Source organism: Prionailurus viverrinus, chromosome D4 (genome assembly GCF_022837055.1).
Source record: "Prionailurus viverrinus isolate Anna chromosome D4, UM_Priviv_1.0, whole genome shotgun sequence".
NCBI lineage: Eukaryota > Metazoa > Chordata > Mammalia > Carnivora > Felidae > Prionailurus > Prionailurus viverrinus.
This window is the reverse complement of record NC_062573.1, coordinates 21,731,170-21,754,212: the sequence shown is the minus strand read 5'-3', so window position 1 is coordinate 21,754,212 and position 23,043 is coordinate 21,731,170. Positions and strand designations below refer to the sequence as shown.

Genomic DNA, 23,043 nt, shown 5'->3' with positions numbered 1-23,043 from the left:
CGAGTTTGTGACTTGGACTATGTCTGATCAGACTATATGTGTCACCATATATGGGAGACAAAGAAGTAGAAATTGCATAAAAAGCTACACTCCACTGCACTTGGGGCTCAGTTTTTCATTTCGAACCCACTGAGCCCAAGCTGGCACAATGAATAAAGTTGCTTCCTGGACAAAGGAAGCCTCGGTGTCCCGTCTCTCTATGCAAGAATCCTGCTGTATCTCTTGGGGGTTCCCATCTGGGATTTGGAGATGGTGCGTTCCCGCCTCCTTTGTCACCAGGGTGCGAACCTCCGAGCATGGGGAGAAGCAACCTCGCCTGGCACCAGTGCACTGCTTGATCCATAGGAGACTAGCCCCTCCCAGTGCGATGGGGCAAGGGTCTGGAAGCACACTGGAACTTAGTAAGGCCCAGGAAGAGCTTAGGGAGCACCGCCCCACAAACTGGTAAGAACCCAGGTTCATTTTGGTAGACCTGCCCCTAAGAGGCAGAAGAGGAACCTGATCACTTCCCAGAGTTGCCCTGAGTATTTCTATAAGAAGTAAGGAACGAAAGGGGCACCTGGGTGGCTCAGTCGGTTAAGCGGCCGACTTTGGCTCAGGTCATGATTTCGCGGTCTGTGAGTTCGAGCCCCACATCGGGCTTTGGGCTGACAGCTCAGAGCCTGGAGCCTGTTTCAGATTCTGTGCCTCCCTCTCTCTGACCCTCCCCTGTTTATGCTCTGTCTCTCTCTGTCTCAAAAATAAATAAACGTTAAAAAAAATTAAAAAAAAAAAGAAGGAACGAAACCTTAAGGAGCTGGGCATTGGGTGGCAGGTTGGAGTCACTATGTGACCATGTGTGAATGAAATGGACAGCAGAAAGGCTCCAACCTGACCAAGGGGTCAAAGCCAGTGCTGAGTCCCAATCAGTGGTTCCGTGGCGACCTCATATGGCTTAAGGTGGCATCAGACTTCCTCAGGAGTCTGATTTGGGTCAGGGCTTAATACTGAACCTACCAATGCTAAGAGGCGCCTGAAGTATCTCCTGGAAGATGGAGAGTCTTGGCCTCCTGAAGGAGGTGTTCAGTACAGTACTGTCTTAAAGTTAGATCTATATTATAAAAGAAAAGCTCCTTATGTAAGAGTTGTAAGGTGTCAACCTCCTAGCCCCTTTAAGGGACCGAGAAAGGCAAGAACTTGCAGACTTGCCCTCCAATGCCTCTTCTCAAGAAAAGCCACCTGTTAGACCCTCAAGCCCTCCTTATCCAGGACTGTGAGGGGTGAAAACTCTTCCCCCTAAAAGGAAGGCACATTCAATGTATCTATTGACTAAAATGCCTCATGGTGAGTTTGGCCCCAAGAAGGTTCCATTTTCCTTGCAAGATTCTAAGCAAATAAAAAGGACCTGGGCAAATTTTCAGAAAACCCTGATCAATATGTAGAAGTATTCCAAAACCTAACCCAGGTTGATGAAAAAAAAAAAGGGTATTTAAATCTGTTTTAAAAAACATGATTTATGCATAATAGATTCATAAGTTTGCTATCTAAAAAAAATTCTGATGTAACAGATAAGTTCACAATTGGTTACTACTTAGTTTTCACTGGAGACTAATGTTTCTAAGACTTAAAATTCTGCTAAATGTAATTAGACTGATAAAAAGAAAAAAAGTAACTCTATATGTAGAAAAGTAGGAGATACGTAAAAAAGATACAAGGAATGGGAATACATTTTTGTTGAAAGAAAAAGAAAGTAATTTTGTCCTAAATGAGACTAGTTGTTTGGAGTAAAAAGGGGGTTAGGTTCAAAATCTGAAACCAAAGAAAAGGTGTAGAAAGTTTGTGAAGGGAAATCTTTGGAAAGAAATTTTATATGTGGTCAGAATGGACTAAGTTTAAAATAAATGGATTTTAAAAGTACACTGGTATATAGAGTGGGAGAGAGCCAAAGCATAAGAGACTCTTAAAAACTGAGAACAAACTGAGGGTTGATGGGGGTGGGAGGGAGGGGAGGGTAGGTGATGGGTATTGAGGATGGGTATTGGGATGAGCACTGGGTGTTCTATGGAAACCAATTTGACAATAAATTTCATATATTAAAAAAAAAAGTACACTGGTATCAGATTAAAATTCTTCCTTACTCTCTATTAAAAAGGCAAAGTTTACTTGGATTATTGATATGCTTTTGATTTAAAAAAAAAAAGAGGTAAACAAAGGTTTTTACCCCTTTTGTCTGCCTAAAAAGATGGAAAAAAAATATGATTTTAACCAAAAGGGCAGGACAGCAGGACAGCATACCCTTTTGAATTGTTTTACTCAAGCCTTGGTTGAAATTGCTCCTCCTCTGATCCAAAGGCTGGGGAGATGGTGACAATGTCCTTGATGCCAGTCTCCAAATGTTCCACGTTTGTGTTGTTTCTATTTAGCAAAGGAATGGATGTCTGTGCCATGTAAGGGATATATGACTATAATATATAAAGGGCTTTTACTGGAATACATAGGAGCCATTTTGCTAAGCTTAGCCCAATGTATACCAATTCATAACAACCTAGATACTCTAAAATGGGCATCCACATGGCTGCAACATATTTATGTGGGCACTGCTGAAAAAGGCAAGGGAATAGGCCTTGACTTTGGCCCTTTTAGCCCGCTTGATGACCAATTCTTTTTTTTTTTTTTTTCAACGTTTATTTATTTTTGGGACAGAGAGAGACAGAGCATGAACAGGGGAGGGCAGAGAGAGAGGGAGACACAGAATCGGAAACAGGCTCCAGGCTCTGAGCCATCAGCCCAGAGCCCAACGCGGGGCTTGAACTCACGGACCGTGAGATCGTGACCTGGCTGAAGTCGGACGCTTAACCGACTGCGCCACCCGGGCGCCCCTTGATGACCAATTCTATCCTCACACACACACACACACACACACACACAAAATTGGTTTTCACCAGCCTTTTAACATATATTTGTAAAAGAGGATTACTTTTGTGCCAAAATAAAATTAGTGCACCTTCCTACAATCAGGGAAGTCCTGCTTGGTCACAGTCAATACCCCCAAAGTCCCACAAGCAGAAAATTGAGGGATAGAAGAAATCAAGGAAGACAAGGTCAGCTCTCAGAGACAGGGTCAAGCCTGGATAATAGTGACTGCTCCCAGCATCTCACAAAACTGACAAAGCTTTTGGCTGCCAGTGTCATAGCCAGCCAAAATGTAGGGCCAGGAGATGAGGCTTCTCCTGGCCAGGTATGGAAAATTAAGTGATGCCTCTTCTTCCTTTTTCCTATAGATGGACAATTCCCTAACCAAGGCCAATGTCTACTTTGGGAGGCATTCTGAATAATTGGGATGATTTTTGATCCATAAACTCTGAAGAAAAAAGAAAGGCAACTCATTAATTATTATGGGGCCGGAGGTTCTTTAGGGCACTTCTAGTTTTCTACTGGGGCCCAGGTAATTCCATCCCAAGATCCTAATTGGGATTATGACCATCCCATTAAGAAATGGTATTGTCACTACTTCCGAGTTTGTGCTTTACAGAAATAAAGGAGATCTAAATTGAAGTCCTTAAATTATGCTAAATTAGCCACTATTTTACAAACATAGAATGAGAGCCCAATGGCCTTCCTGGAGAAGTTGAGAGAGGCTCTTAAATATATGGCTATCTTCACTGACACCCCTAAGGCTGAGACAATTTTAAAGGACAAATTTGTCACTCAGTTGGCCCCAGATATTCAGAGAAAGCTGTAAAAATTGGCTGTTGTCCTAGAAGGGACCCTGGAGGAGCTCTTACAAGCTGCCAGTCGAGTATATTACAATTGAGATCAAAATAAAACAAAAACAAAAACAAAAACAGGAAAGGAGGCTTAAGAAAAATCTAAGGCCTTAGTTGTGGCCTTGCACACTGTGTCAGACCAGACTTCCAGAGGTCCTGGCAACAAATGCCACTTATATGGTCAGGCAGTGCACCAGAAACAAGACTTCCCTCAGAAAGGACAATAGAAGTCAAAGCCCTGCAAGCCATGCCCCTTATGTGGAGACCATCACTGGAAGTCTGAATGCCCTCAGTGACCTCTATGTGTGAGGGCTCAGATAACCAATGTCCCTAGAATGGACTGATGGGACCTGGGGCACTTCAGGGTGGCTCCAACTGTCTATTGGAAGCCCGGAACTCAGGTAACTCTGGAAAACTCAGTAACTAAAAACCCGGTTCATCTCCTTCTTGATACTGGAATCACCTTCTGTCCTCCTTTCCACTCCAGGTCAACTACCCAAATGCAGCCTGACGATTAGAGGCATCTCTGGAAAACTTATAACTAAATTTTTCTCTCAGCCCCTGAACTGAATATGGGGAAAACTAATTTCTTCTCATTCTTTCTTGATAATACCAGAAAGCCTTGCTAGGAAGGGACAATTGTAACTGAATTAGAGACTATAGTGCTACTAACTCCAGGACAATAAACAATTGTGTGAGTTTTGGAGAATTACTGGATATTGTAGGCTGTAGATACTGGGATTCAGAAAAATAGCTTGCCCACTATATCAATTATTAAAGGAGGCTCAATCCCACCTACTCTCCCAAGGAAAGGAACTGGGGTCTGACTCATGGACACTGTCTCCAGCCCTTGGAATGGTTACAAACAGAACAGGGGCAATTACTATTACCTAGCTCACAGAGCTAAAAGCACTGCATCAGGCCTTTAATTTAGGCAGGGATAAAACTTATCAAATGCCCCAAAAGATGTTTACTGGGAAGAATTTGTCAAGGAAAGTTCATCAAGTAGTATCCGCCTGTGTAGAAACAATCCTTTCAACCACAAACTTGCTTGCCCAGCCAATCAAGGAACTGGAGACTATTCAGGGAAGACTGATAATTAGGTTTCACTCACATGCCAAGGTCAACGGAATTCCAACATCTGTTGGTATGGGTTGATACTTTTGCTAATTGGGTAGAGGCCTTCCCCTAAAAAAAAATGGAAAAAGCACAAGAAGTAATAAAAGTTCTGCTTTATAAAATAAAGGTTCAGCTTACCTAAAAATTTGCCAATTAATAAGGGTAAACAGCTGCCTTGACTCTTTCTCTGGTAGGACTCCCAGCTCTTAAAAAAAAAAAAAAAAGTTTTACACCTCGAAATAAAGCAAACTGTCTGCTTAAACACAGCAAAACCCTAAATAACACCACACAAGCATTAGATGCTTAAATAAAGTTAGGGCTGGACTCTTGGAGAATACCATTGATGCACTATTGATTACTTATGGCTCCTCCACCACCTGGGTTATGTGAGATTCCCTGACATGTTATTTCAATATAACTGATAATTCTCACAGAGTTTTATAACTGATAGATGACACGTGGGCATTACTGGACAAAGTTAGGGTCTCTCCTGGATTGTTTGACTGGTTTGGGAACTGGGGACATTATCTTTAAGATGCCATCTTGTTGGTCAGTATAATCTTTACATTGTGCTTTTCTCTTTGTGTCTGCCAATGTGTGTGCTGCCTCATGCCTGCCAGCCTTCCTGTAAAACCACATCGTGGGCCACTCAGCTGAACAACTCTAACTGCTGTACTCCCACACTGTCCCTTATCATCTTGAAGAAGCCAGAATGGTCATTGTCACTGTTCTAACTGCTGTTAAGGAGCCCTATTCCAGGGGATGAATGAAAAGGGAAAGTGTTAACATTAGGCAGGGAGAGATAAGGAACCTACAGGGAGGCAGACTACAGATGCAAGTGGGAGGCTGAAGAAGCAGATGGGGTTCTGCCCTCATGAAATCCTTTATGGGTGCCCTCCCCCCATTATTAAAGGCATAAGGGTGATCTAAATGAGATAGGCAATTTAACCCTAAGGCAACAGATGCGAGCCCTTGGCTCTACCCTAACCACCTTACACCACTGGTTAGGTTTTGGCTTTGCAAACAATGATGAAAACTATTTTTTTTTCTTTCATATAACCATGTTAACATAAATATTTTTGCATTAATACAAATTCTTCAAAAATATTATTTAATAGTTGTAAAATAGTCCATCAAATGATATACTATGATGATTTCATAATTCCCCCTCATCAAAATAGAAAAGTATTGAAAACTACAAAAGGTAGCAGGCAGGAAGATGATAGTATAGTAGGAGACCTATCTCATCCCACAAACACAGCTAGATAACTATCAAATCATCCTAAATATCCCAGAATCAACCTAAAGACTGCCAGAACAAATTCCACAACTAAAAGGAGAGAAGAAGAAGGTAAGAAGAAGAGAGAGCTGGTTTGGGGTGAAAAGGATCTGACATGCTGCAGAGGGGAGGGAGCCTTGGTCATGGAGGAATGCAAGAGAGAGAGGAACACACAGGGAAACGCACAAGGAGAATGTTTCCCCAAGCCATTGGCTGAGAAAACCAGAGGGCCTGAATTTAATAAGTTCTTGCAACCAGTGTGGCTTAAAGCCTAGAGTTTTAAAGGTCAGCAGGCTTGGCTGGGATAGAGCCCAGAGGGTACTGCACTGCTCCTGGAGAGAAGGCAAGAAAACAATCCAGGGACAGATGGCATGGAAACAGCAATCTGAACAAAATCTGGCACACACAGTGAGGAGATTATTCACTCTTCTAGGAGTGCGTCCCTGAGTGGCTGTGTTCATGGTGATACCTGCTTTTCAGAAGAAGGAAAAGCAGATTAGTTAGCCTAATACATAGATACCAATGGTCATTATATCAAAATCTCATACTGAGACAAATTAAAAGATCCAATTATATTAAAATTGTAGGCTAGATTATACTAATTCCACTTAATATTCCTCACATGTTAAAAAGGAATATTACAAAGACTATGAAAAATCACAAAAACATTGCAATAAAGTAGCAAATACTAATCAAATTTATACTATGATTATACTGGTATAAAGAAAAAATAGTGTGTGGTCTAGAATAAAAATATAAAAATAAAAAAGTTCAAAGAGATGGGATGACTATTTAGGATTCTATTAGGATTGATCTAGTATTATTTGTGTAACAAAATGAAAAACAAATTCTTGGGAAAAGTTTAACTCTTCTGCGACCTTTTGGACATATTCTGATTCCAATCCCAGCTTCTGTAGAAGCCATCAAAGACAGCCATACTCAATTAATACTCCAAGAAATTTATGGCTGGGGAAGATTCTCTTTAAGTGAAGATAATTGGGTCTTTAGAATCTGCAGAAGTCAGGGATTTTGATCTCTAGAGAATCCTAAGTTTCTGATTCACAACCTTAGGGATTGAAGAAGTTTGTAAAAAAATGGGCGCTAAATTAATTCCAAGAGAAGCTGAATCTCTCGAGTAAGCATCAACATTAGAACAAGTCCTGGGAAACCAGAGTTGCATCATGGATCCTTATTTTTAATATGTTTTCTTTCCTTGACACCTTCTTAGGAAAATTCATATTCAAACCAATTGCCTGGTTGTAGCAATTCTTCCTCACATTTCTTTTTAGGAAGGAGAACAACCATCTTTCAAATTGAAAATCTGGTCTCATCTGAAAAATGCAAATGGAATTCAAATTCTTGGAAATGTTTTCTATTACTTAATAGAATGGAATGGTGAGAATGACTTCAAAACACAGACAGAAGGTAAGATAAAGAGAAAAGTTTTACTCAAATCATTTCCAAAGGAAAACATCCTATCAATAAATATAAAGATTTGTTTTTGTTGAGGTGATCACAGCTGGTGGGATTTTGAAAATATGTATATATGTGTAAAGGAAAAAAATACAAAATTCCAGGCACCAACTTCAAGAGCAGGATATTACTTAAATTTCTTTAAAGATCCCAAACTACTACATGGAAGAGACTACTGAGGAAGGGAATTTGCCCGTAATGCAAACAGGTCTAATAATAGACCCTTAATAATAAGTGAAAAGCTACTGTATTCAAGTATAAAGTTCAATAAATCTTATGTAAAAATCATCTGGAGAAAGGGTCCATAATAATTTATATGTTAATCACACAAAAACTGTGCTCAGTAGGGGTTTGAGGAAACTTGTAATTAAAGGTGTTTATTGTAAAAACAGGATTAGAAACAAAATATATGTAACAGGGTGCTGAAGTAATTATAAGTGTTAATTTGAGCTGTAGGTGTCCAAGGCAAAAGAAGAAATACTATTTTTTTTAATCTCCCGCATATGTAACAAATCAATTCTACCACTCTATACTTTAATTGTCCACACTAGACCTGAAAGGAATTTTTGGCCTTTTTCACAATTTATTTCATTATTGTGGATAGTGTCTTCATAAGTGGAAGACAATAAATGCCTTCAATGCTTTCCAGAGATTTCAATATATTTTTATGTATATTTTTATCATTTGGATGCTTGAAAGTGCATCATATTAAATAGTGGTTTTATAAGAATAAATGTTATCAATAAGTAAATAAAGTATAGTGCTAAAACCGGGTTTTGGAAGCGTAAGGTTTTAATTTGTAACGTTTATTTATTTTTTGAGAGAGAGAGAGAGAGACAGAGCATGAGTGGGGGAGGGGCAGAGAGAGAGAGGGAGACAGAGAATCCAAAACAGGCTTCAGGCTCTGAGTTGTCAGCACAGAGCCTGATGCGGAGCTCGAACTCATGAACCATGAGATCATGACCTGAGCCGAAGTCATTCGCTTAACTGACTGAGCCACCCAGGCACCCCAATATAAGGTTTTAAATCATACTTCTGGTATTTACCAACTATAAGACATAAAAAACCAGGTGTTGTATGGAAGTACTGAATCACTAAACTGTACACCTGAAACTAATATTACACTGTAAGTTAACTAACTAGAATTTAAATAAATACTTTTTAAAAAGATAGTGATCATTGTACTTAACCTCTGAAATTTCAAAGTAATTTCTTCATTGGTAAAATTCATAATAATATTTGGCTTATTTGGAAGATTACATGATAAAAATGATATGAAGTGCCTCATACTAGGACATCACATGAAAATTTTTCTTCTCTTTGTAAGCTAAACTAATACATCTTTCCTTGTGGTATATTAATTAAAGAGTAGAGTCTATAAAATCTATAAATTGAGACAGGATATCCATTTATTTTTGTACAGTATCAATTGTCTTAATTGATATCTTTAGAAGAGCTGGAGAGGATGATAGGATTATTTCCTTTAGTGAGAATTTAGAGTGCAGATAGCATGTGTTTTTCAGTGAAAAATGTTAGTACTTTATTAGATCTTCAAGTAGCTAAGTCAATAAAACAAAATAAAAATTTATAGAAAGTTAGAAAGTTCCTTCTAAAAAGTTAGACAGCTTGACTTCTGGCTTGAATTAAATGTCACAGACTTCCTTAGGACTGTTACAACACTAAAACAGTGCCCAGATAAAGTCCCAGCACATTGAACCACAGAGATGTTAATTCTTATAAAACACCAGGGGTTGGGAGAGGGGGATTAGAGGTTGGCTAAGATCCAGGTGTTCAGATCCTTTACAAATAGGAATGTCATCTTCTAAATGATTTCCATGCTAGGCATCAACAGACCACAATCTCTTTTGATAAAATATGATTAAGTGAAGAACTCAAGTCCCTCATCTTGGCATACCTCCAAAAAACAAAAAACACTGTTTATTGGAAGATTTTTGAAAGTAGGGATTATAAATGCTCTCTGGAAATCGGAAATACTGGGTTCCTCCCAATAACTAGATAGGACACACCAGTACAGCTTAGCCTCAATGTGTATGTAGTTTCTAGAAAATTAAGATAATAAAATATGTTATTATTTTAACATACTTTGTTCTGCTTCCTCCTTTTAAATAATATTCTTTCTTTATGAATATCAATTTTAAGTTTTGGGTAATTCAGAAAAGTAGAAGAAAGGTCTCTAGGTAACCATTAATGTTATAGGTATTTCTAGTCTTTCTACACTGTCTAGGCTATCTTGGTTTAGGTTTCAGTTTTGCAGAAAAGAAAAAAAAATGACTGTTTTTTTTGTTTGTTTCCAACTTAAACATTCTAATATAATTTAAACATCTTTGTTTTAATACAAAGTTGTCACAAATGTCATATAAGAAGTGCATAATGGCCCATAAAATTAGTGTGCCATGATTATTTAACAATTCCCCTGCCATGAGTTAAAAATGAAAAACTATTTCAAAAGATAATATCCAATAATGGCAAGGATTTAGTAAAGAATTATCTAATATACATTTTGCATAAGAGTGATTTATTAGAAACTATCAAGAATCTTAAAATTTTCCATTCTCTTGTCCCCAGGAAACTATTTTAGTGAAGTAAGCTAAAATGAAGAAATCATTTGTCACAATGCTATTAAACAAGAGTGTTTGTCCATTGCTTCTTAAAAGTTGCATTAATATTACACGAGTAATGAAAGTAATTTCCTCTTACTGACCACTATTCCTCCCCCATCACCACCACCATTTGAAACCACTAAAGCACATTGTTGGTTTCTCTTATAAATGTTTGCAAGTGATTTTTTTTTTTGCAGCAACTTTCTCTGAACTATCAGTATACCAGATGTACACCATCATTATTTGCTACAAGTCATTTCCAAATAGGAATCACCTTCTTGGTGATTTCCTAGGAAAGAAGGGAGAGGGCATCTGACATGATTCACATCTTCCCTGAAACAACAAATCCAAGACAACTGATGCTCCTTCAGAGACTCTATCAAAATTTTATTTTCAGGTTCAGAGTAGGTTGATATATATATCTACAGTCAATCAAATTCCAAACTTAATACCAAATAGAAGTATATCCTGCCCTACCCAACCCTTCCTACCCTCTTTGTAATGTATGTCTGCAAAGCCTGGTACAGCTTGAATTGCATGAGAACCCTTCTTTCCATAGCCAATAGGCGTATAAATATTGTATTATGCTGATGAACATGATTTGCCATTGTAAACTGGAGTTGTCATAGAAAGGAGCATAACCTGTTGGCAAAAGGTGATCACAGAAAGAAATGGCAAAGCCTATATCAGAAACAGGGCCTTCTTTAATTTTTTTAATGTTTATTTGACAGAGAGAGAGAGAGAGTGTGGGGGAAGGGGCAGAGAGGGAGAGACAGGATCCCAAGCAGGCTCTTCTATGTCAGCACAAAGGCTGACACAGGGCTCGATGCCACCAACTGTGAGATCATGACTGGAGCTGAAACCAAGAGAAGGATGCTTAACTGGGACACTCAGACGCACCACATAGCCTTGTTTAAAAATACTAACTAGAGGGGCACCTGTTGGTTCAGTCAGTCGAGACTCAGACTCTTAATTTTGGCTCAGGTCATTATCTCATGGTTCATGAGATGGAGCCCCACTTCAGGCTCTGTGCTAATAGTGTAGAGGGTGCTTCAGATTCTCTCTTTCTCTCTCTGCCCCTACCTCACTCACACCCCCTCTCCATGTCACTCAAAATAAATAAACATTTTTTAAAAAGCACTAGTAAGAAAATTATCGATTGGATCAAATTTTTTTTCCTCTAGGGATTTTTTTAAGTTAGGTAGAATACCTTGAGAATGAAAAGTGTTTTCAAAATTATGTTCTTTGATTTATTTACTGTAAAAAGGTCAGCTACTAATATCTACTGTTTAATTTTTTTCAAATTAAAGTTATTTGTTCCATGCTCTATGATGCACAATTCAGATACTTGAGCTGACCTCAAATTCCTCTTTTGGAAAATATTTACCATAATTGCAAATTCAACAAATGGAAGAGAAAGGACTTTAATATGGACAGAGACAACAGACTCTGTTGTTTGTAGTTTGGTTGCTTGTATATCAAAATCTAAAGAACACAAAACTGAGTGCAATACACTCACACAGATGTCTCAACTCCAAGTGTCACAGAATGTTCAGTTTTGCATTGTCTACTATTTGATTACAGTCCTACATACAAGGGAAGCAGTAGTGGCATTCTGCAATAGCATTGGAGAGAAATGGTCTAAAAGGCCTTGCTACTCATGTGAGTTCTGCAGACATAAACAGCATCTGGAAACATGTTAATAAATTCAGATCTTAGAATCCAATTCAGACCCACTGATTCAGAATCCCTTACAAAGATTCTCCTATCCGAATTTTGTGTGTACTAAAATTTGGAGGCACTTGACTAGACAGGTGGTTTTTTTTCCACAAGGCACATAGGAATCATCTGGAGAAGATTATTTAGAAAGATGTCTGATTCCCACTCCTTAGATAATTCACATAATTCTGAGAGGGCAAGAGCATGTTGTTTAAAAAAAGCAGGTGAGGGGCGCCTGGGTGGCTCAGTCGGTTAAGCGTCCGACTTCAGCTCAGGTCACGATCTCGCGGTCCGTGAGTTTCAGCCCCGCATCGGGCTCTGGCCTGATGGCTCAGAGCCTGGAGCCTGCTTCTGATTCTGTCTCCCTCTCTCTCTGCCCCTGCCCCGTTCATGCTCTGTCTCTCTCTGTCCCAAAAATAAATAAAACGTTAAAAAAAAAATTAAAAAAAAATAAAATAAAAAAGGCAGGTGAGGGGCACCTGGGTAGCTCAGTTGGATAAACTTTTGACTTCGCCTCAGGTAAGGATCTTGGCAACTTGTTTGAGCCCCAAATCTGGCTTTCTGCTGTCACCCCAGAGCCCACTTTGGATCCTGTTTCCTTCCCCTTCTGCCCCTCCTCCACTAGTGCTCTCTCTCAAAAATAAACATTAAAAAAAATAAAAATACAGGGTGCCTGGGTGGTTCAGCTGGTTAAGCACCCGATTTCAGCTCAGTCATGATCTCGCAGTTCATGGGATCCAGCCCCATGTCGGGTTCTGTGCTGACAGCTCAGAGCCTGAAGACTGTTTCAGATTCTGTGTCTCCCTCCCTCTCTGACCCTCCCCCATTCACCCTCTAACTGTCTCTCTCTCTCTCAAAAATAAACATTAAAAAAATTTTTTTAATATATGGATAAAATAAAATAAGTAAAACTGGCAGGTGTTGGGGTGCCTGGGTGGCTCAGTCAGTTAAGCGTCTGACTTCAGCTCAGGTCATGATCTCATGGTTTGAGAGTTTAAGCCCCACGTCGGGCTCTGTACTGACAGCTCAGAGCCTGAAGCCTGATTCACATTCTGTGTCTCTCTCTCTTTCTCTGACCCTCCCCAACTCATGTGCGCACGCTCTCCCTCTCTCTTTCAAAAATAAACATTAAATAATATTTTTTTTAAACTGGCAGGTGCTGGGAGAACATTTAAGATGGCGGCTTAGGAGGACGCTGGGCTCACCGCACGTCCTGCTGATCACTTAGATTCCATCTACACCTGCCTAAATAACCCAGAAAACCGCCAGAGGATTAGCAGAACGGAGTCGCCCGGAGCCAAAGGCAGACGAGAGGCCCACGGAAGAGGGTAGGAAGGGCAGCGAGGCGGTGCGCGCTCCACGGACTGGCGGGAGGGAGCCGGGGCAGAGGGGCAGCTCGCCGGCCAAGCAGAGCCCCCGAGTCTGGCTTGCAAAGCAAAGGGGCCTGACGGACTGTGTTCCCAAAACAAGCGCGACTTAGCACCTGGGAGGTCATAAGTGAACAGTTCTGCTCGGAAAGCGGGAAGGCTGGAGGACAAAGGGAGGGAGAGCTGCTGAGCCCCCTGACAACAGAGCTCAGTTTGGTGGGGAACAAAGGCGCTCACCAGCGCCATCTCCCCCATCCATCCCCCAGCCAAAATCCCAAAGAGAACCAGTTCCTGCCAGGGAACTTGCTCGCTCCCCGCAAACACCCAACTCTGCACTTCTGCGGAGCCAAACCTCCGGCAGCCGATCTGACTCCCTCCCGCTGCCACAGGGCCCCTCTTGAAGTGGATCACCTAAGGCGAAGCGATCTAAGCCTGCCCCTCCTGCCCCCATGCACCTTGCCTACCCACCCCAGCTAATACGCCAGATCCCCAGCATCACAAGCCTGGCAGGGTGCAAGTAGCCCAGACGAGCCACCCCACCCCACAGTGAATCCCGCCCCTAGGAGAGGGGAAGAGAAGGCACACACCAGTCTGACTGTGGCCCCAGCGGTGGGCTGGGGCAGACATCAGGTCGGACTGCGGCCCCGCCCACCAACTCCAGTTATACACCACAGCACAGGGGAAGGGCCCTGCAGGTCCTCACCACGCCAGGGACTATCCAAAATGACCAAGCGGAAGAATTCCCCTCAGAAGAATCTCCAGGAAATAACAACAGCTAATGAGCTGATCAAAAAGGATTTAAATAATATAACAGAAAGTGAATTTAGAATAATAGTCATAAAATTAATCACTGGGCTTGAAAACAGTATAGAGGACAGCAGAGAATCTCTTGCTACAGAGATCAAGGGAATAAGGAACAGTCACGAGGAGCTGAAAAACGCTTTAAACGAAATGCATAACAAAATGGAAACCACCACAGCTCGGCTTGAAGAGGCAGAGGAGAGAATAGGTGAACTAGAAGATAAAGTTATGGAAAAAGAGGAAGCTGAGAAAAAGAGAGATAAAAAAATCCAGGAGTATGAGGGGAAAATTAGAGAACTAAGTGATACACTAAAAAGAAATACACATAATTGGTATCCCAGAGGAGGAAGAGAGAGGGAAAGGTGCTGAAGGGGTACTTGAAGAAATAATAGCTGAGAACTTCCCTGAACTGGGGAAGGAAAAAGGCATTGAAATCCAAGAGGCACAGAGAACTCCCTCCAGACGTAACTTGAATCGATCTTCTGCACAGCATATCATAGTGAAACTGGCAAAATACAAGGATAAAGAGAAAATTCTGAAAGCAGCAAGGGGTAAACGTGCCCTCACATATAAAGGGAGACTTATAAGACTCGTGACTGATGTCTCTTTTGAAAATTGGCAGGCCAGAAAGAATTGGCACGAGATTTTCAGGGTGCTAGACAGAAAAAATATGCAGCCAAGAATCCTTTATCCAGCAAGTCTGTCATTTAGAATAGAAGGAGAGATAAAGGTCTTCCCAAACAAACAAAAACTGAAGGAATTTGTCACCACTAAACCAGCCCTACAAGAGATCCTAAGGGGGACCCTGTGAGACAAAGTCCCAGAGACATCACTACAAGCATAAAACATACAGACATCACAATGACTCTAAACCCGTATCTTTCTATAATAACACTGAATGTAAATGGATTAAATGCGCCAACCAAAAGACATAGGGTATCAGAATGGATAAAAAAACAAGACCCATCTATTTGCTGTCTACAAGAGACTCATTTTAGACCTGAGGACACCTTTAGATTGAGAGTGAGGGGATGGAGAACTATTTATCATGCGACTGGAAGCCAAAAGAAAGCTGGAGTAGCCATACTTATATCAGACAAACTAGACTTTAAATTAAAGGCTGTAACAAGAGATGAAGAAGGACATTATATAATAGTTACAGGGTCTATCCATCAGGAAGAGCTAACAATTATAAATGTCTATGCGCCGAATACCGGAGCCCCCAAATATATAAAACAATTACTCATAAACATAAGCAACCTTATTGAGAAGAATGTGGTAATTGCAGGGGACTTTAACACCCCACTTACAGAAATGGATAGATCATCTAGACACACGGTCAATAAAGAAACAAGGGCCCTGAATGAGACATTGGATCAGATGGACTTGACAGATATATTTAGAACTCTGCATCCCAAAGCAACAGAATATACTTTCTTCTCGAGTGCACATGGAACATTCTCCAAGATAGATCATATACTGGGTCACAAAACAGCCCTTCATAAGTTTACAAGAATTGAAATTATACCATGCATACTTTCAGACCACAATGCTATGAAGCTTGAAATCAACCACAGAAAAAAGTCTGGAAAACCTCCAAAAGCATGGAGGTTAAAGAACACCCTACTAACGAATGAGTGGGTCAACCAGGCAATTAGAGAAGAAATTAAAAAATATATGGAAACAAACAAAAATGAAAATACAACAATCCAAACGCTTTGGGACGCAGCGAAGGCAGTCCTGAGAGGAAAATACATTGCAATCCAGGCCTATCTCAAGAAACAAGAAAAATCCCAAATACAAAATCTAACAGCACACCTAAAGGAACTAGAAGCAGAACAGCAAAGGCAGCCTAAACCCAGCAGAAGAAGAGAAATAATAAAGATCAGAGCAGAAATAAACAATATAGAATCTAAAAAAACTGTAGAGCAGATCAACGAAACCAAGAGTTGGTTTTTTGAAAAAATAAACAAAATTGACAAACCTCTAGCCAGGCTTCTCAAAAAGAAAAGGGAGATGACCCAAATAGATAAAATCAAGAATGAAAATGGAATTATTACAACCAATCCCTCAGAGATACAAACAATTATCAGGGAATACTATGGAAAATTATATGCCAACAAATTGGACAACCTGGAAGAAATGGACAAATTCCTGAACACCCACACACTTCCAAAACTCAATCAGGAGGAAATAGAAAGCTTGAACAGACCCATAACCAGCGAAGAAATTGAATCGGTTATCAAAAATCTCCCAACAAATAAGAGTCCAGGACCAGACGGCTTCCCAGGGGAGTTCTACCAGACATTTAAAGCAGAGATAATACCTATCCTTCTCAAGCTATTCCACGAAATAGAAAGGGAAGGAAAACTTCCAGACTCATTTTATGAAGCCAGTATTACTTTGATTCCTAAACCAGACAGAGACCCAGTCAAAAAAGAGAACTACAGGCCAATATCCCTGATGAATATGGATGCAAAAATTCTCAATAAGATACTAGCAAATCGAATTCAACGGCATATAAAAAGAATTATTCACCATGATCAAGCGGGATTCATTCCTGGGATGCAGGGCTGGTTCAGCATTCGCAAATCAATCAACGTGATACATCACATTAACAAAAAAAAAAAGAGAAGAACCATATGATCCTGTCAATCGATGCAGAAAAGGCCTTCAACAAAATCCAGCACCCTTTCTTAATAAAAACCCTTGAGAAAGTCGGGATAGAAGGAACATACTTAAACATCATAAAAGCCATTTATGAAAAGCCCACAGCTAACATCATCCTCAACGGGGAAAAACTGAGAGCTTTTTCCCTGAGATCAGGAACACGACAAGGATGCCCACTCTCACCGCTGCTGTTTAACATAGTGCTGGAAGTTCTAGCATCAGCAATCAGACAACAAAAGGAAATCAAAGGCATCAAAATTGGCAAAGATGAAATCAAGCTTTCGCTTTTTGCAGATGACATGATATTATACATGGAAAATCCGATAGACTCCACCAAAAGTCTGCTAGAACTGATACAGGAATTCAGCAAAGTTGCAGGATACAAAATAAATGTACAGAAATCAGTTGCATTCTTATACACTAACAATGAAGCAACAGAAAGACAAATAAAGAAACTGATCCCATTCACAATTGCACCAAGAAGCATAAAATACCTAGGAATAAATCTAACCAAAGATGTAAAGGATCTGTATGCTGAAAACTATAGAAAGCTTATGAAGGTAATTGAAGAAGATTTAAAGAAATGGAAAGACATTCCCTGCTCATGGATTGGAAAAATAAATATTGTCAAAATGTCAATACTACCCAAAGCTATCTACACATTCAATGCAATCCCAATCAAAATTGCACCAGCATTCTTCTCGAAACTAGAACAAGCAATCCTAAAATTCATATGGAACCACAAAAGGCCCCGAATAGCCAAAGGAATTTTGAAGAAGAAGACCAAAGCAGGAGGCATCACAAACCCAGACTTTAGCCTCTACTACAAAGCTGTCATCATCAAGACAGCATGGTATTGGCACAAAAACAGACACATAGACCAATGGAATAGAATAGAAACCCCAGAACTAGACCCACAAACGTATGGCCAACTCATCTTTGACAAAGCAGGAAAGAACATCCAATGGAAAAAAGACAGCCTCTTTAACAAATGGTGCTGGGAGAACTGGACAGCAACATGCAGAAGGTTGAAACTAGACCACTTTCTCACACCATTCACAAAAATAAACTCAAAATGGATAAAGGACCTAAATGTGAGACAGGAAACCATCAAAACCTTAGAGGAGAAAGCAGGAAAAGACCTCTCTGACCTCAGCCGTAGCAATCTCTTACTCGACACATCCCCAAAGGCAAGGGAATTAAAAGCAAAAGTGAATTACTGGGACCTTATGAAGATAAAAAGCTTCTGCACAGCAAAGGAAACAACCAACAAAACTAAAAGGCAACCAACGGAATGGGAAAAGATATTCGCAAATGACATATCGGACAAAGGGCTAGTATCCAAAATCTATAAAGAGCTCACCAAACTCCACACCCGAAAAACAAATAACCCAGTGAAGAAATGGGCAGAAAACATGAATAGACACTTCTCTAAAGAAGACATCCGGATGGCCAACAGGCACATGAAAAGATGTTCAGCGTCGCTCCTCATCAGGGAAATACAAATCAAAACCACACTCAGGTATCACCTCACGCCAGTCAGAGTGGCCAAAATGAACAAATCAGGAGACTATAGATGCTGGAGAGGATGTGGAGAAACGGGAATCCTCTTGCACTCTTGGTGGGAATGCAAACTGGTGCAGCCGCTCTGGAAAGCAGTGTGGAGGTTCCTCAGAAAATTAAAAATAGACCTACCCTATGACCCAGCAATAGCACTGCTAGGAATTTATCCAAGGGATACAGGAGTACTGATGCATAGGGCCACTTGTGCCCCAATGTTCATAGCAGCACTCTCAACAATAGCCAAATTATGGAAAGAGCCTAAATGTCCATCAACTGATGAATGGATAAAGAAATTGTGGTTTATATACACAATGGAATATTACGTGGCAATGAGAAAAAATGAAATATGGCCTTTTGTAGCAACGTGGTTGGAACTGGAGAGTGTGATGCTAAGTGAAATAAGCCATACAGAGAAAGACAGATACCATATGGTTTCACTCTTATGTGGATCCTGAGAAACTTAACAGGAACCCATGGGGGAGGGGAAGGAAAAAAAAACACAAAGAGGTTAGAATGGGAGAGAGCCAAAGCATAAGAGACTGTTAAAAACTGAGAACAGGGGCGCCTGGGTGGCGCAGTTGGTTAAGCGTCCGACTTCAGCCAGGTCACGATCTCGCGGTCTGGAAGTTCGAGCCCCGCGTCAGGCTCTGGGCTGATGGCTCAGAGCCTGGAGCCTGTTTCCAATTCTGTGTCTCCCTCTCTCTCTGCCCCTCCCCCGTTCATGCTTTGTCTCTCTCTGTCCCAAAAATAAATAAACATTGAAAAAAAAATTTTTTTTAAAAAAATAAAAACTGAAAACAAACTGAGGGTTGATGGGGGGTAGGAGGGAGGAGAGGGTGGGTGATGGGTATTGAGGAGGGCACCTTTTGGGATGAGCACTGGGTGTTGTATGGAAACCAATTTGTCAATAAATTTCATAAAAAAAAATAAAAAATAAATAAACTGGCAGGTGCTATAAAGTTAGAAAATAAATTGGAATAGTGGATCACAGTCTGTTTTTATATACATTTTACCTCTATGAATTTCACTTTCCTCAGAGAATTATAGTGATGATAAAATGAGTAATATGTGTGAATATATTAAATTATAAAATCCTGACCTAATAATATTGTTTATGACTTCCATGAAATAAAATCAAATACATAGTTATTTATAATAGATGAAGCATACTCTCTCCAAAATGATGATATTCAAAATGTAGGCTGTGGGTCCAAAGAACAGGAAATAACGGATGCTTGTTAAGATGCAAATAGTTCTTTCCTGCCTCAGAACTGTGTATTACTATCTCAGGAATGGAATACAAGAGCCTATATTTTTGAAGAGCTGGTCAATGTAATTATTACACGTCTTCAATCCCTTCCTATATGTACCAGAAGAGAAATTCAAAACGCTAAACTCAGAGCTCTTAGCACCACTCCAGCTAGTGTGGACACACTTGGTGCACCTCCCCCAGTGATCTCTCACTGCACATGGTAATAGGCACTGACGCGTTATGCTCACATGAAGTTTTCTCTTCTGGATTACTCCAGGTATAGAAAAATAAAATGGACAGGACGAACTGGACAGAGATTGAGTTCATTCTGCAGGGACTTTCTGAGTACCCCAAAGTGGAAAAACTCCTTTTCGTCATGTGCTTGATGATGTACCTGGTGATCCTGCTGGGGAACAGCACCTTGATCATACTAATTCTCCTGGATTCCCGCCTCCACACTCCCATGTACTTCTTCCTTGGTAATCTTTCCCTCCTAGACATTTGTTACACATCCTCCTTTACCCCCTCAGTGTTGATTCACTTCCTATCACAGAAAAAAACCATCTCCTTCACTAGGTGTGTTGTTCAGATGTCTGTCTCCTACACTATGGCATGCACAGAATGTGTGCTCTTAGCAGTGATGGCATATGACCGTTACGTGGCCATCTGTAACCCTCTGAGATACCCCATCATCATGAGCAAGGCACTTTGCATTCAGATGGCAGCCCTCTCCTGGGGAATGGGCTTTCTCAATTCACTGACAGAAACTATACTTGCAATACGGTTGCCCTTCTGTGGAAAAAATGTCATTAACCACTTTGTTTGTGAAATAATGGCTTTTGTCAAGCTGGCTTGTGCAGATATTTCCTTGAATGAGATTGCTATAATGTTGGGCAATGTAATATTTTTGTATATTCCATTATTGTTAATTTGCATCTCCTACATTTTCATCCTATCTACTGTACTAAAAATGAATTCATCAGAAGGAAGAAAAAAAGCTTTTTCTACCTGTTCAGCCCACTTAACAGTAGTGACCATGTTTTATGGGACAATCCTCTTCATATATATGAAGCCAAAGTCCAAAGACTCTGCTATTGACAAATTGATTGCTCTGTTCTATGGAGTAGTCACTCCCATGCTCAATCCTATCATATATAGCCTGAGGAACACAGAGGTGCTTGGAGCTTTGAGAAAATTGATGAGTAGACACTGTTTCTGGAGAAAAGGATGAAAAACTTACATCTTCGAGTTCATGCACCAAATAAACTCATATATTTGAGGAAAAGGCTTTTATTTAAAACAGAGCAAAAGAAATAAAGATTGTATGTAGGATCACAGAATTTAGGAGTTGGAAAGAAATTTCAAGATAATTATCTAGCTTTCCCTTTTTATGAAAATGACTGTTACAAAAATGTAGACACAACTAGTATAAGTACTAAGAGTAAAATTTAAGGAATAAGAAAAAAGATGTAATTAAATGTTTCCAGGAAAATCCAGTACAGATTCTCTTCAACTGATGGAGTTATGTCCTGATAAGCCCATCAAAATTTGAAAATATCATTAGTCAAAAATGTCTTTAATACACCTAATCTACTGAACATCATAGCTTACCTTGAAAATGTGCAAATGCTTACATTAGCCTATAGTTGGTCAAAACCATCTCATACAAAGCCTATTTGCAACAGAGTGTTGAATATTTCATATAACGTATTGAGCACTGTACTGAAATTGAAAAACAGAATGGTTGTATGGGTATGAAACAGTTGTGAGTGTATCAGTTGTTTATTCTTGTGATCATGTGGCTCACACTGGAAGCTGGGGCCACTGCCACTGCCTAGCGCAACAAGAATATCATACCACATGTTACTAGCCCAGGAAAAGACCACAATTTAAATTTTAAAGTGTGGTTTCTACTGAATGCATATCACTTTCACATCATCATGAAGTTGAAATATCCTATCTCAAACCATTTTAATGTATGGACCATCTGTATGTATGTCTGCTGAACAAGTAAAACATGTATTTTTCAGTTCCCTTTTGAGAGAACTACTTGAATTTTTGTGTTTGTTTGTCTGTTTGTTACTGCTTTTTATTTTACCCAAGGACTTGACCTGACTCCAACCTAATTTTTCAGGTACATATTTCCCCTTCTTTCCCTCCTCATGTTTCTCCCATGTTTGCACATGCTGTGCTACATTCACTATTACTTCTCCAATTACATCATGTTCTTTACACCTAAAGACAACGGCATATGCCACTTCATCTCCATCCTCACATTTCTCTTTCTATGGTAACAGCCTAGCAATCTTATTAAGCACAATTCAAGTGTGAGATCTTCTACAAATCCTTCCAAAGTTTGCCCGCTTACTTATTCCCTCCTTTATGCTGTCCTGAACTTTATCTGTTATGGCTATTTTCCTTTTACACTATAATCATTTGTTCATTTCTGAAATCCACCCAATGGCAGAACTCACTGTTCTCTCTACGAAGTCTAATGTCAAATAAATTTAAACAGTAGGCAGTAATTACTTATTTAACATTTTGAAATAATAGTAAAATATAGTCTAAGTACTTGATTTAATACAGGGATATAAGAGAACTTGAATTTATGTATTATTTCATTGACTAAATAACACATCGAAAAGTTATGGATAAAATATCAGCTAATATTAAATGTACAGAAATGTAAGGGAAGATAAAAGAAAGATAAATATACTCAAGAGGTCATTTGTGGGGTGCCTGGGTGGCTCAGTTGGTTGGGTGTCCAACTTCAGCTCAGGTCATGATCTCACAGCTCCTGGGTTCAAGCCCTGCACTGGGCTCTGTGCTGACAGCTCAGAGCCTGGAGCCTGCTTCGGATTCTGTGTCTCCCTCTCTCTCTGCCCCTCCCATGTTCACACTCTGTGTCTCTCTCTCTGTCTCAAAAATAAATAAACATTAAAAAAGAGGTCATTTGCTCTGGGTAAGGCAAAAATCATATCAGTGTATACTTATTCTGTAATGAGCAACTGCTGAAAAAAATATCTATCAATTGTATAAACACTTCTTAAGGAATACTGAGAATTTCACTCTATCAAAAGCAATAATCTTATTTTAAATATTTCCTTTCAAAGAAATCCCCTTGAAATTGCTAGCGAATAATAATTGTACTTTTATTTTTTATGTGATTACCTAACATCTATTTGTATGTAATACAGGTGAGTTGCCTGGTACAGTCCCACAGCCTGAGCAGGATGAGGAGAGTGGCTCTGCTCAAGGGCCACCCAGCAAAGGTTTCAACAACCCAACAGAGTTCAGAAAGGAATCCCTGCTTGTTCTGCCCAGCAGGATGTTTGGGGCCTGATGGAATAAGTAAAAGGTCAACATGAAAGGGAGGCCCAGTTCAGGTAGTCAGAACCCAGTAGAATCAAAAGTACACCCATATATGGAATGA

The 23,043-nt window shown here is 39.9% G+C and overlaps 1 protein-coding gene across 1 annotated transcript; it reads left to right on the top strand.

Moving 5' to 3' along the window:
- The first annotated feature begins 19,887 nt into the window (after positions 1-19,887).
- Positions 19,888-20,841, top strand: LOC125150049 (olfactory receptor 13C7-like). Its single transcript, XM_047829364.1, has one exon. It carries the CDS (start codon positions 19,903-19,905, stop codon positions 20,839-20,841), a length of 939 nt encoding a protein of 312 aa, XP_047685320.1. The 5' UTR covers positions 19,888-19,902.
- The last annotated feature ends 2,202 nt before the right edge of the window (positions 20,842-23,043 follow it).